Source organism: Papaver somniferum, chromosome 10, assembly GCF_003573695.1.
Source record: "Papaver somniferum cultivar HN1 chromosome 10, ASM357369v1, whole genome shotgun sequence".
In the NCBI taxonomy this organism is placed as follows: Eukaryota; Viridiplantae; Streptophyta; class Magnoliopsida; order Ranunculales; family Papaveraceae; genus Papaver; species Papaver somniferum.
Window position 1 is genome coordinate 55,532,835 of NC_039367.1, and position 14,025 is coordinate 55,546,859.

The window sequence follows — 14,025 nt, forward strand, 5'->3', positions numbered from 1 at the left end:
TCTTCAGTTTCCCTGTTTCTAGCGCCATTATGTAGTTGCAGAAAATCCTACACTACACCCCTCACAAGATTTCATTAACATTCAACTCATTTTTGGATTAACAATCTTAATTTTATTGATGAATCTTTGAACAATCTTACAAGAAAAGATAAAGGAATCAAGAATAACCACTGCTCTAGATTTTCTCTCTCCTATTTACTTGCTTCTCACTCAAAAAAGATCTCTCCCTTTCCTTTACAATTGAACGACTATTTATAGGAAATTACATAGTGGATGAGAGCTAATCTGTCCTTTATTTTCGAATATGACTTGCGACATTCTCGCAACCTTATAAATATCAATCTCGCAAACTTCCTTATTTTTGCGGGATCGTCACACTTTTCTCATGATTTGGCTGATGTCGTTTATTATGTCGTTTCTGAAGCTGTTTTGCGACACTGTCGTGTTGTTTTGTTAATAATTTCGCTGAGGCATTATTGTTGCGAGATTTTGATCATACATTTACATTGCAATGACATGAGGATAAAACACTAAGCACAAAAACATTGAATTTATAACCATCTTATAAAAAAGAAAAAATAACATTGAATTTATAACCATCTTATAAAAAAGAAAAAATAACATTGAATTTATAAAGCAAACAACTATAACCCATGATTGTTATTTTTTTCTGGTTTAGTTGTAGGGTGGTTTTATTATTCACTCGTCGAAGGGATATCACCGCAATTGCACCGTGCGAGAGGGAGTGGTGGGGCCCACTTCTACCCACTCCCTATCCCAATGTTGAGAGGCGCTGTTGGGACTGTTGGATTCCTGCACAGTGCAATTCTTCAGTCTGTCTAGCAAAGCTGTATAAAATTTATGATAACAAACGTATGAATATGACGATTTGTACTACTTTCCGCTTACTCTATTGATTTTGACCTATGTGATTTTAGCACCCAAATAAAGCAAAACAATGAATGCTACATATTTCCCAATAAGATTCTGCAATATATCTCCACCCCAAGAGGCGAAATTTCAAACTTTCAATTACGGATCAAAGCATTCAGTACGGAATATGGTTCTGAAATCAACCCAAGTCCTGGTGGGGGTTGTTTCCGCTGACTATTATCAGTTCACCATATTTTGGAAGATACTGCAATATCTTTGATGCCCTTTTCAGAATTGCTCCAAATTTACAAAGTCTATACAGCAGATTTTTGAACAGCTCCACAACTATTACATTTGTATATAGAAAACAAGCTTGCAAGTTTTGAGAAGCATCACAACTACATAAAATAGAGTTGAACAAGCTTCTTTAGAGTTCCAAAGGTACTCGTAAAAGGATCAAATTGAACTGATTTCTTTAGTTCTAAATTAGGAAATTGGTTTGTAAGAGCTTTCTGCATTCCAGGCATAGACATCATTGCTGATAACTGAGTGTCAGATACATCACAATCTTGTGGAGTGTCCTTGATCTTGCTCGGATCGTACCCGTAATTTGCCAAGTAAGACTTGTATTTCTCTATGAATTCTGGTCCAGGGTTTGGCGTCCTCGAGTAAATCTGAAATTTCAAGACCAGAACGAAACTTTACGGTATGCAAATGAATATCGATTGTTATCATATACAAGTGTGTAATGTCCTCATGTTACCTGAATGAAACTTGTGTCTTTAGCTCCTGAGACAATAGCATAATTGTCGTAATCAGTTGCAATCACGTCATAAGGCAACTTGGGAATAAATGGCAACGTTGGGAAACGGAGGGTACACTTTTCTCTAATCATCTCTCTCATTTCCAAATCCGTTTCGGCTTTCTCCATATCTTCCTTGGAGAGGCATTGAACCTTCCCTCTTATACCAGTAATATACCCGTCAGGACCACCATGAACACAAAACGTATCTACTTGGATTGAAGGAGGTTTAGATTCACCATCAAATGTATATACTCCCTGCAAATTTATGGAGCATATAGAAAACTCAGTAATCAGAACCAAACTAGTGGAATGGGAAGTAGGTGCAAAAATCAAGCTAACTCAAGATTACAATGTTCATGACTATGTAAGGAATCAACTAGTGACAGTTCAAAACCCATACAAGAACACACGAAATGCATCAGCATATATTTCACCTGAGTACAATGACAGTCTTCTTGACCGGCGCCAGCAAATCCACCCTTACGGGACGCTACTTCAAACCATCTTCCAGAGTATCTAACCGGATGAAAATTCTTAGCCGTCATACCTCTCATCATCAACTGCCCATTTTTTTCATCAGACCCTTCGTCAAGTGGAAATAGTACAGTCTTATCTGGAGCAGCTGCAAGCTGACACAGTGTGGAGTGGGACGGTTCTGCTGCAATGGCCTGCCCAAGAGTCTTAAAACCAACAGAAAAAAATTAGTTGTGCAATTCCAGTTTTTTATCCTCTTCTCCACTATGTTACGGACTTTGGATTTTTGTTAATTACATTCTGTGTTGTTTTTCGTTTGATTGCCTAGCTATGCACCCAATTGGCTTGAAAATCCATAACTATGAGCAATTGAAATTCACAAACTATTTGATAAAAAAAGAAGTACAATCAATAGAAATACCGAAACTGACTGACCTGATTAGTCTGAGAAAGAAGTACAAGTGAAACGGCAACACCGGATAAAACACGTTTGACAGTAACTTTATTGCTTGATGCGGATTGCTGCCATGAACAAGTTGGTGATGTTCTGTTTCTTGGAACCTCCCTATATACAGCAGATTAACGATTAACGAAAATTGATGTAATAAAAACACGACATTAGAACAATGAAATGCGGGTTGGTTAGAGTTTAAGCTTACATTTTGCAATGTATATCACCATTTTTGTAAAATAAAAAACAAAATCTTCAACTCCAATGATTCTACTAGGAGAAAATAAGAGAAATGAAATGGATCATGAAGAAGCAAACAGAAAACTAATAGCAAAGAGTTACCTGACGGGAGATGGTGAGGAAAGAGGAGTACCCAGAATCAACAACATGACCCACTAAAGTTTTGTTGCTTCAGTTACGGTCAGTTGGATTCAGTCAGATTCAGAACTCTGATAGCCACAGGAATATGACATTATCCTTTCCATTATTAGTCAATACAAATCAAAAAATAGAAGACCAATTTTGTAAACTTCTGGATAAATCAAAAACCTGTTAAGCATATTAGCACTTACAAGTCTAAAATAAACAGATAAACAAACACTCAATAAAAACTAGTAGTCTGTATAGAAAACTGTAATAGAACGAAACAAACTATAAGAAAGCATAATAAGTATGTTTTATTCTTCCTACAGACAGCCATCCTGCCGCTATGTTCTTATCTAGAAGGGCATTCAGCTCATCAGCACAATCAGTTTTGATAGTGTTAACTCCTTCCGGAATGAAGGTTTTCAGAGAAATGATATTCTCCACTTGAGCGTGCAGCTGATAATCCATGGATGGGCAATAAATATTATTATCAGCACCAACATGACGCCCTAGGTCTTCATTCATCTTAGATTTAAAAATATGAGGATAGGAGTGGAAGCATTCCACCACCTTGAGATGCTTCTCATGCAAATTGTAGAATATAAGACGTTCGCCATTAAACCAGCACAATAACACTTGATTGAAGAAAGTCAATATACGTGTAGGAGCCTTAGCAGCAGAAGTGTCAAAGTAGCAACAGAGTGGAGTTGGTTGTAAACCTTCCTGATCCATAATCTGAACATTGAAAGTTTCCTCCCTGGTCCATACTTGCTTGTTCTTGTCCTTCAAGATATACATATGAACCTTGTAACAACAACAACAAACACCGGTCTGATAATTACAACGATGGCCGCCATGATCATTGTTGGATGTTGTTATTCCCTCAGAACGTGCAATACAAGGGCATCCTTTAAACTCCAGTAGATGATCAACTACTACATACTGACGCTCATTCATCGCTGTTGTCAGAGTACATTCAGGCGGGAGTCGAATGAAGTGAATCTTCTCCTTGTGGAGGTCGAACGAGAGCAACATTTTAATGTCAGTATTATTACCAATTTGATTCTGCGTCCTCCAGAAAAGATCACCTCCGCACAAGGTGGCTGCTCTCCATAATATTTTCGGAACTCTGATGACCATCCCACTAGGAGCTGAGATATCAAAAGTACTAGTAATTATCTTTCTGCACGACATAGTTCCCAATGTAATGACCAAGCAAAGAATCTCGGCCTTGGCATCTGAAATAAAAATAATCACAGCCTTGTGTACTTGAGATAATTAATCAAAACCAAAACCATGACACAAGTAGATGTATCCCTCATTAGGTGGTACATAAGCCAGGACGAGTCGTTCATCCCTCATCGGGTTAACAAGATTTATTGAACCATAAGCATCACCACGTTGCATTGACTGGTTTTACACATGCTAAACCATTGCAAAAACCTACTAGTTCATTGTACACTTGGTACTAAAACATGAGAGAAATCTAACTCTAATATCCGCCTTTTCTCCTCCTAATAAACTGAAACAGAAAACCTTTTCCGAGCCCTCTTTCATTATATTAAGTAAATTAAAGACTAGAAATACTTTGTTTTTGTTTTGCGTATACCGAATTGTAGGACCTCCACGGGCCGCCGCACCCATTCCGGGCACGGCCACATAGCACCGATACTGTCCCCACTTGACCACCTTGAGGTTAGGTGTGGGGTTTTAATCTAAAAGGTCTCGGTGTTATGTAGGGAGAATGTCTAGCTTATATATCACCATATGGAACTTGTCTTCCTCCATGTGGGACTATCTTTAGCTACCCCATGTGCGACTCACATGTGTGTATTGAGCCACACAACTCTAACAATTTCCACCTTGGCGAGAATACACACCACCTCGCCACCTCCGTATGCTACCAATCGAACAATGATTACTTCCACCAGATGCTCTTGGAACACTGCTCAACACCTGAGCTTCCCGGATCCACCCGCGACCTTCCAATTACCGGCATTCCATAACCACTCTTCAGCCGGACTCCTGGTAGCTCCACCTTACTCTGATACCATTTTGTAATAACCAATGGCTCAATTTAGCACAATCAATCAAGATATGAAAATGGAAATGAAATCAATCAAATCAAGCACACACACAATACAAGGATTTATAGTGGTTCGATCAAGATGATCTACATCCACTTGCGAAGAGGATGAAATGATTCCACTATGATGATCAAACAAGTTTACAAGGTTCCCCCAAATCCCTTCTCAATAACTCTCGCCTCCTTTGTGCCTCACACTCTCTCAAGAACTACATAAGTTTCTCTCTCTATTATAAACCCTAGCTCCCCTTTTATGTGACCTAGGTTACATAATAAACCAACGGACTTATGGGACAATCCCAAGGAAGTAAGCCCAACCGAATACAAACAAGTATTCAAGGCATACACAACAAGTCTCCACCTTCACTTGAATACTATTTTGTAGGACTTCCACGGGCCGCCGCACCCACTCCGGTCATGGCCACATAGCACCGATACTGTCCCCACTTGACCACCTTGAGGTTAGGTGTGGGGTTTTAATCTAAAAGGCCTCGGTGCTATGTAGGGATAATGTCTAGCTTATATATCACCATACATCATTTTCCATCATCGTTTTCGCTTAGCCCTTACAAGGGCTCTCAACACTTGTTGACACCAACCAAATCCAAGCAATGCTTGAACTTGATACTTGGAACCGGCTCTATCAACATGTCTGCAGGGTTGTCCGTTGTAGGAAACTTAAGCATAGCTAGCTTCCCTTCTTCAATGGAATCCTTGTCAAGAGACTCAATTTTTTCAATCAAAGAAGTTCCCCATTCTGCTGACTCTTCACCACTGATTGCTTCTTCATAGGTTCTTAGCCCATCCCTATATATGCTCTCACCCACTGCAAGTGCATGCGCAACCAAATCAGCATGGCCATATCTCTGAGGTGGTCTGATTTCCCTCCTCACTCTGTCTCTAACAATATTGTACTGATGATCTTGTGCTTCATATTCCTGGGCCGGCTCTTGCACAATTTCCTGATCATCCTCACCAGAAACAACAGTCACATGGTTTCCTTGAACTTGCATCTCAAGTTCCAGCTGGTCACCTAGATCCTTGCAGAACTCATTGAACTCACCCCCACAAAATTCCAAACCATTATCTGTCCTCAAGCACTTGATTTGTCTTCCGGTTTGTTTCTCAACCATAGTCTTCCATTGCTTGAACTTGACAAAAGTTTCATCTTTGTGTTTAAGTATGAATACCCATACCTTCCTTGAGAAATCATCAATGAATGTCAACATATATCTACCGCCACCATGTGACTCAACCCGAGAAGGACCCCAAAGATCAGAATGAATATAATCCAAAATACCCCTTGGTGTTATGAATAGTTGTACTGAACTTGACTCTACACTGCTTCCCAAAGACACAATGTTCACAGAAATCAAGCTTACCTGTTTTATGACCACAAAGCAATCCTTGCTTGCTCAAAACAGCCAACCCCATCTCACCCATATGCCCTAACTGCATATGCCACAACTTGGTAGTATCATCTTCTGAAATTGAAGAACATACAACTGCATCACCTGTTACATTAGTACCTTGTAGTGTATAAAGACCATTAACTCTTGTAACTTTCATGATTGTAAGACTTCCTATTGAGCCACACAACTCTAACAATATCCACCTTGTCGAGAATACACACCACCTCGCCACCTCCGTATGCTACCAATCGAACAATGATTACTGCCACCAGATGCTCTTGGAACACTACTCAACACCTGAGCTTCCTGGCTTCACCCGCGACCTTCCGATTACCGGCATTCCATAACCACTCTTCATCCTGACTCCCGGTAGCTCCACCTTGCTCTGATACCATTTTGTAGGACCTCCACGGACCGCCGCACCCTCTCCGGGCACGACCACATAGCACCGATACTGTCCCCACTTGACCACCTTGTGGTTAGGTGTGGGGTTTTATCCAAAAGGCCTCGGTGCTATGTAGAGAGAATATCTAGCTTATATATCACCATATGGAACTTGTCTTCCTCCATGTGGGACTATCTTTAGCTACCCCATGTGCGACTCACATGTATGTATTGAGCCACACAATTCTAACAATCTCCATCTTGGAGAGAATACACACCACCTCTCCACCTCCGTATGTTACTAATCGAACAATGATTACTTCCACCAGATTCTCTTGGAACACTACTCAACACCTGAGCTTCCCGGCTCCACCCGCGACCTTCCGATTACCGGCATTCCATAAACACTCTTCAGCTCGACTCCCGGTAGCTCCACCTTGCTCTGATACCATTTTGTAGGACCTCCACGGATCGTCGCACCCACTCCGGGCACGACCACATAGCACCGATACTGTCCCCACTTGACCACCCTGAGGTTAGGTGTGGGGTTTTAATCTAAAAGGCCTCGGTGATACGTAGGGAGAATGTCTAGCTTATATATCACCATATGGAACTTGTCTTCCTCCATACGGGACTATCTTTAGCTACCCCATGTGCGACTCACATGTGTGTATTGATCCACAAAACTCTAACATGAATCATAGGAAATCTTGAATCATTAAGGCATTGTACCATAACTTACTGACGCCGCATCATATTGCTAGAGTCCGGACTGGTAATCTCATCAGAATATTTTCAATCATCATCTCGTCTGGAAGATTTTCACATATCCGTTCCTTTTTGTGCTTCTCTTCTCCTACTTCTGCTCCTCTATCTATCCCATTTTGCTGCTCCTCTTTTCCTTGATCAATTTTTTTCAAAATTGCTCCTATCTTTCTAGTAACGTATGCAACGAAGGAATTCCATTTGTGGTGAGGCATGATGCTTCAACAAGTAGTTTCCTTTTTTTCACAATTATATGTTCATCATACCAGTAGCGGTTTACTACTAAACCATAGCAGATTAGGGAAGAGATTATTCCATATTGCGATATCAGCGCTCTCTCCTTTCTGAATGCGGAACTAATAGATTTTGGAAGAAAATAATAATTTAGACGCGGACTGAACTTGTGTTAAGGTACCAACATACCCAAAACTCGTCATAAGCCCATGGGTAGAACTCAACTCGAAAACTGGTTGACTAGATGAGGGATCCCATTGACTTATAAACTACCCAATTAAGCCCCACCTACCAATATGGGACTAAGGTCCCAACAGATTCCCACCACGCTTCCAGATCCAATGTCCTCATTGGTCCACTCTATCGACACTGGCCGGACGGTAGCCCTTTCTCTTATGGCGGCTCCACTCGCCTACCAGTATTCGATGTTGGTGACAACTACACCCATACATAGGTGGCCCTACACTTTAATCTAGCCTATAGGTAACCCCTTCCGTGGAGGGGGCATGAGTCGTGGTGGGTTGGCTCTGATACCAAATGTTAGGGTACTGACTCTAAACTCGTCATAACTAAGCCCATGGGTAGAACTCAACTTGAAAACCGGTTGACTAGATGAGGGATCCCATTGACTTATAAACTACCCAATTAAACTCCGTCTACCAATGTGGGACTAAGGTCCCAACAACTTGATTTGTAAGGAAGTCGTTGAAAAGGTTAAAGACAGCTTTTAGTTCAGGCTTTTTTTAGGTTTTTTTTAGTTTTTTTTTTCTCGATCGAAAAGGGGCACAATTTTTATTGATAAAAAAGAAAAAGAAACTGGAGAGACGCCTAGGCGATACATTTTGTGAGTCAAACTGATGGCTCCAGATCCTCCGTCTCCAAATGATGCCCGAATGGATGATCTCTGTCCCTGCCAATTATAACGCGCAACTTGTCCTCCATATATATTAGCTAATGGAGTTAATTTTATTAATTTCGCACAAACCGTTATTAAAATACTGTATTGATAAATCAAAAGTTTCTGCATCTGGGGAGCCAAGATTTCTAGAATGGGGTGCAAATATTTAGTTTGGGGCACAATTTCTTTTTAGGAGTGCGAAAAAGCAAAATCAGTATAATATCCTATTAGGCCTAATTTAGGCTTTGGAGCCAGCTGGGTAGGGGTGCAAGTGTACACCCTTGCACTAGGCTGGCTTCACCTCTGTTATGTTTCTAATGTTTTCTCCGTTGATCATATTGCTTTTGAAATCACGAGCAAAAAATAAAATGAAGAGTAAAGTTAATCAGATTTTATAATAATTCTAAATTTTTACAAACAATAAAAGAATAAAGTATGATTAAGAGGAGGTAATAGAACTAAAACAAAAACAATTAAGAGTTTAAGTTTTTGTTTATTTGTTTACATGCAAAGATTAAGCATGAGCTTGATGATAAGATCAGAATATAAAATTGATATTTCTTCTTCTAATTTGAGGGATTTCTTTCACAATCACTATAATTTTTCCATATGATATAGGGTTTCAGTTTTTTTTGTTATATCCTGAAATTAAACTAGCATTATGATTCATCATATTTCTGTTTGATTTTATGTATTGATTCGATCGTTAGTGTTCGATTTTAACTCATCACTTTTGATCTTTATTTGGTTTTTGTCTGAAATCTGAACCCAGTCAGAGATGTAAATGATATCAGATACCTCTAAAGGTGTTGGTTTCCTTTCATATTTCCGTTTATTCTCTGAACCGCAAATAAATGTTTATTTTCTGGACAGTTTTAACAGAGCTAAATTCCAGTTAGAGAAATGAAAATACATGTGGCATCTCTTTATCAGTGGGGACAGGGGTATAGGGATTATTTAGATAAAGAGGATCTGCAACCCAAAATGACTGCACGAATGCCCGCTGGCATACAACAAATAGGTTCAAAGCTCAACAAGTAAAGAAAAGAAAATTTAAAAGTTACAACCTAGCCTAGGCTGAACAAAAAAAAGTACAAAAGTCATCTGTTAGAGCACTGCTCGGTTGAACTCGCAAGTGTTTCCATCTCAAGCTTGTTTGTCAAGTTTAGTTGCCAAAACTATAAGTCTTGATTTCTAGTCTACTTATAGCTAAGTATCGGACTAGGATAGTAATTGAAGTTGAGCTCCAGACTCCACGGCGTTCATCATGCAAAGACGAAGAACCACTCAAGGAACTGGTGGATCTTCATCGACAAAAAGTTATGTGGAGACTTGAACTTATCTATCACTCAAATGTCTATATATTCTATCTCTTATCCGGAGACAAAAGTCATATTGCTATATAGACTTCGATTATACACATTTGCTATTTCGAGCCGAGTTTATTTCGCTTATCTATTTCTCGAAATATGTGTTGGTAAGCTTTCGCTTTAGCCAAGTTCATCTTTACAAGTGACGAAAGTCATGTTGATCATTTCAATATCTTGAAAATCGCTTTGATGAAAAATAGTGTGTGAATAACCTCTATTTAACATCCTCTAAGAATGTTTCAATGATTGAAATGAGAGTTTAGAATATATAACCTTGAATGGATATAAAAATTGTATGTGAACTCATACTTGTGTAAGTCCAAAATCCTTGAACCAAAGTATGCGTACTTTACTGGTTTAGGATGTCCGGAAGCTAAGTCCGCGTACTCGTACGCGTATTGCCGGAAGTTCACATCCCGTGAAATTCTGCTGGAGTTTGTGAACTGAAAACAAGTTCAATCTGGGTACTTAAGTATGCGTACCGGTATGCATACTTGAGTGGGTTATTTTCTAAAAACTGTTTATTCGTGAACTAAGACATATATAAACTAAGGAATGCAATCTTTGCAAACCGTGGCTATATAGTTCATGAATGATTCGAGTGAATCAAAATCGTTTTTGCTTCTATTGTTTCTTATATATTTCTATGAGATCTAAGCAATTGAAAAACTCTCTAACTAGTTATTTTGAGTAATTTGAACTAGTTATGGTGAAGATGAATAAGGTTGATATGAAAGTGCCCATATGGCTAACCATTGGTTAACTATTGTTGAACCAATTAGGTGTACACGTTTAGGTATGGTTACTCAAACCTAAATGAAGTTACATTTCATTTGTGTATAACAAGCTAAGTTCGATCTAACAGTTCAAAGATATTAGCTTGAATCTAATCAGGTTTTCATCTAACGGTGAATATTAAATGCTTTGTTACCAAGGTAACTTAGATTGCAAACCCTGATTTGGAGACTATATAAAGGAGAACTCTAGCAACTGGGAAACCTAATCCCCACACCTCCTGTGTGATACTAGTTGTATAAGCTAGAGTCGATTCTCCTTTAACCTTAGGTTTCTACCAAGACCTTGTTGGTTAACGACTTGAAGACTTCATTGGGATTGTGAAGCCAGACCCAACTATTTTCTCTGTAGTTGCGTGATATGATCTTGCTGTTTCTATCGTGATTGAGTGCAATCATAAGATTGGCTTGAGATTAATTTCTCCGATAGGTAAGATATAAAAGTAGTCACAAACATTTTCGTCTCATCGTTTGTGATTCCACAATATCTTGTTTCGCTAGTCGATTAAGATTATTGTGAGGTGATTGATATTTCTAGGTTGTTTTTCGGGAATATAAGTCTGGTATATCAATTGGTTCCTGTTCACCTTGATTTATCAAAAGATGGAACAAAACTCGTAGGTATTTCTGTGGGGGACAGATTTATCTATTCCTGTACACTTTTCTGTGTGATACAAATTTGTTTATTAAAGTCTTCGACTTTGGGTCGTAGCAACTCTTAGTTGTGGGTGAGATCAGCTAAGGGAATCAAGTGCGTAGTATCCTGTTGGAATCAGAGACGTAAGGAGCGCAACTGTACCTTGGATCAATGTGAGATTGATTGGGGTTCAACTATAGTCCATATCGAAGTTAGTTTGTATTAGGCTAATGTCTGTAGCGGCTTAATATAGTGTGTGTTCAATCTGGACTAGGTCCCGGGGTTTTTCTGCATTTGCGGTTTCCTCGTCAACAAAACTTCTGGTGTCTGTGTTATTTCTTTTCCGCATTATATTTTGTTTATAATTGAAATATCACAGGTTGTGCGTTGAATCGATCAATTGGTAAATCCAACCTTTAGTTGTTGATTTAAATTGATTGATCCTTGAACATTGGTCTTGGTACCGTTCAAGTTAATTTCTCTTGTATTCAATTATGCTCGCAGATTTCTGTTTTCTTGAGTAAGTATTGAATCGAGAAATTGAGATATACTTTTTGTTAAGATTGAGTCTGACTGTCTAGTTCATTCTCTTAAAAGTATATTGGATTTAGTCCATACAGATTGCTAAGCAAAATATTGGGTGTGGTTGTTAGACCCCCGTTTTTTCACCATCCCAAATACATCCATACTGATGAACGCTAAGCTTATAATCTAGAATCTCTTGTTATGGGTACTTTGCACTCTTTCCAAGCTTTCAATGCCATTTGTAGACTTAATTCCGTTTTCTCCATTCCAATGTAATGTTCCTAGTTTTAATTTAGGTTGGTTAAACATCATGCTACAAAAAGATCTTGATGATGATATAAGAGTGAATTCTTTACAAGTCTGTCAAAGATCTCAATCCCCTCCAGAATCCTTTCCTTTTTATGGCGTGTTTGATTCGATTGATATTGATAGATTTCATCATCCAGACTAAGATGACGATGAGGATATTCTTACTCACGTCATTTGTTTGATATTGCAGAGACGTTGTGTTGCAATAAGGGATATCATCACATAAAATGTCTTCCCCATTTGTTAAACATAGAAAACAAATGTCCTTGTTGTCGTTCTGGAATATGAATATTTATGCTTCTGCTTTTTGCCCATGTTTTTACTTTAATGTAAACCTTTTATCATATTGGAACTGGAGCCTAGTGCGGGATTGTTCGGGAGGACTTTATATTTCGTAAGTTTCCCTCGTTTTTCTCGTTTTTTCCTAAATACCATTAAATTGGAAGCCAATTAATCGTGTTTTTTCAAAATTGATTTCAGTCATATATTCTCTTTCTTTCTCTCTCTCTCCCCTCTTTTACCCCAAGAAAAAACTCACAAGTTGTCACCCCTTTCCTGCTCGGATTTAGTTTCATTGGAGTTGGATCTGATTTCTAGTATTTAATAAGATAACTAGTATTAGGATTTTGTTTTATCATTTTTCTTTTGATGTTTAATTGCCACTACGGATTTTTTTATTTCTCGCTTTTATAGTGATTTTATCTGCGTTCTTGTAGCATTTCTTCTTGGTCCTTGTTTTTGGGTATGTTATGGTGAAAAACTACTTCGATTTTGGAAAGCTAGATCTCGTATTCAATAAATATCTAATAGTTCCTTTGATTTTTGAAGTTATCAAGTTATATATGAGCATCACACTCAAGAAGAATCTATATCAAATGGTAGACCTTCCAACGGTACTTATCGAAAATGATACGGCCTCTACAGTATCTGTTATCGATAAGGATTACCGAATATCCGATATCCGACGGATGTTCAAAAATATTTTCCGTATCCGTTCCTACAACAATATAGGTTACTGGATTGTATTTCATTATAATAAAATTAATTTACATTTTTTTAGTCTTTCTTTATATTTCATTTATTACAAAAAAATCAAATAAACCCTAAGGAAATTCAACTAAATAAAATAAAATACCTTGATGAAATGCAATATTTTCATTTATAAATTATTATATTAAATTAGATTTAAACAAAACTCAAATTTTCTCTACAAAAATTGAAAAATTCTCCGCTTTTCTAACAACCAAAAAAACTAGTTGTGTTTTTGTTTTTTGATAAGTGCATGATTCACATGATTTTAGTGTTAATTCCATGCTTGTTTTAGTTAGATTTCTTGCATATTATCCTTGTATTACTCTTGTTTTCCATTTTATTTGTTTCCTTAGGTGAATCATTCAAAGTCAATGGAAAATTATGCAAAAAAAGTTATAAAGTGAAGTTCTCAAAGATCCAAATGTCTAAAGCCGAAAGAAGTGCGACGAAAAGGAGCAAAGAAGGTCAAAAACATAAGAAGGACTAGAAGACCAAGTTCAAATCATCCAATTAATAATTTCTTATCACCATCTTGAAGGGAATTCAATTGTGAAGTGAACATCGAAAGAATGAGGTCATTCCGAGTTCGGACGAAGAAGTTACGACCGAA

General features: G+C 38.1%; 1 protein-coding gene across 1 annotated transcript; it reads right to left on the reverse strand.

The window, feature by feature from the left end:
- Window positions 1–1,136: 1,136 nt before the first annotated feature.
- LOC113317620 (chloroplastic lipocalin-like) lies at window positions 1,137–3,068 on the reverse strand. Its single transcript, XM_026565774.1, has 5 exons — window positions 2,946–3,068; window positions 2,588–2,717; window positions 2,113–2,358; window positions 1,637–1,933; window positions 1,137–1,547 (listed from the first exon to the last, which is right to left on the reverse strand). Exons 1-5 carry the CDS (start codon window positions 2,990–2,992, stop codon window positions 1,272–1,274), a joined length of 996 nt encoding a protein of 331 aa, XP_026421559.1. The 5' UTR covers window positions 2,993–3,068; the 3' UTR covers window positions 1,137–1,271.
- Window positions 3,069–14,025: the final 10,957 nt, after the last annotated feature.

Excerpts from the sequence above, each read along its gene's own strand:
- LOC113317620 (XM_026565774.1), bottom strand. The coding sequence starts at position 2,992 with ATGTTGTTGATTCTGGGTACTCCTCTTTCCTCACCATCTCCCGTCAG. Across the intron at positions 2,359-2,587 it reads TTCTTTCTCAGACTAATCAG|ACTCTTGGGCAGGCCATTGC; the intron begins GTCAGTCAGTTT and ends GTTGGTTTTAAG. Across the intron at positions 1,548-1,636 it reads AAGACACAAGTTTCATTCAG|ATTTACTCGAGGACGCCAAA; the intron begins GTAACATGAGGA and ends TTGAAATTTCAG.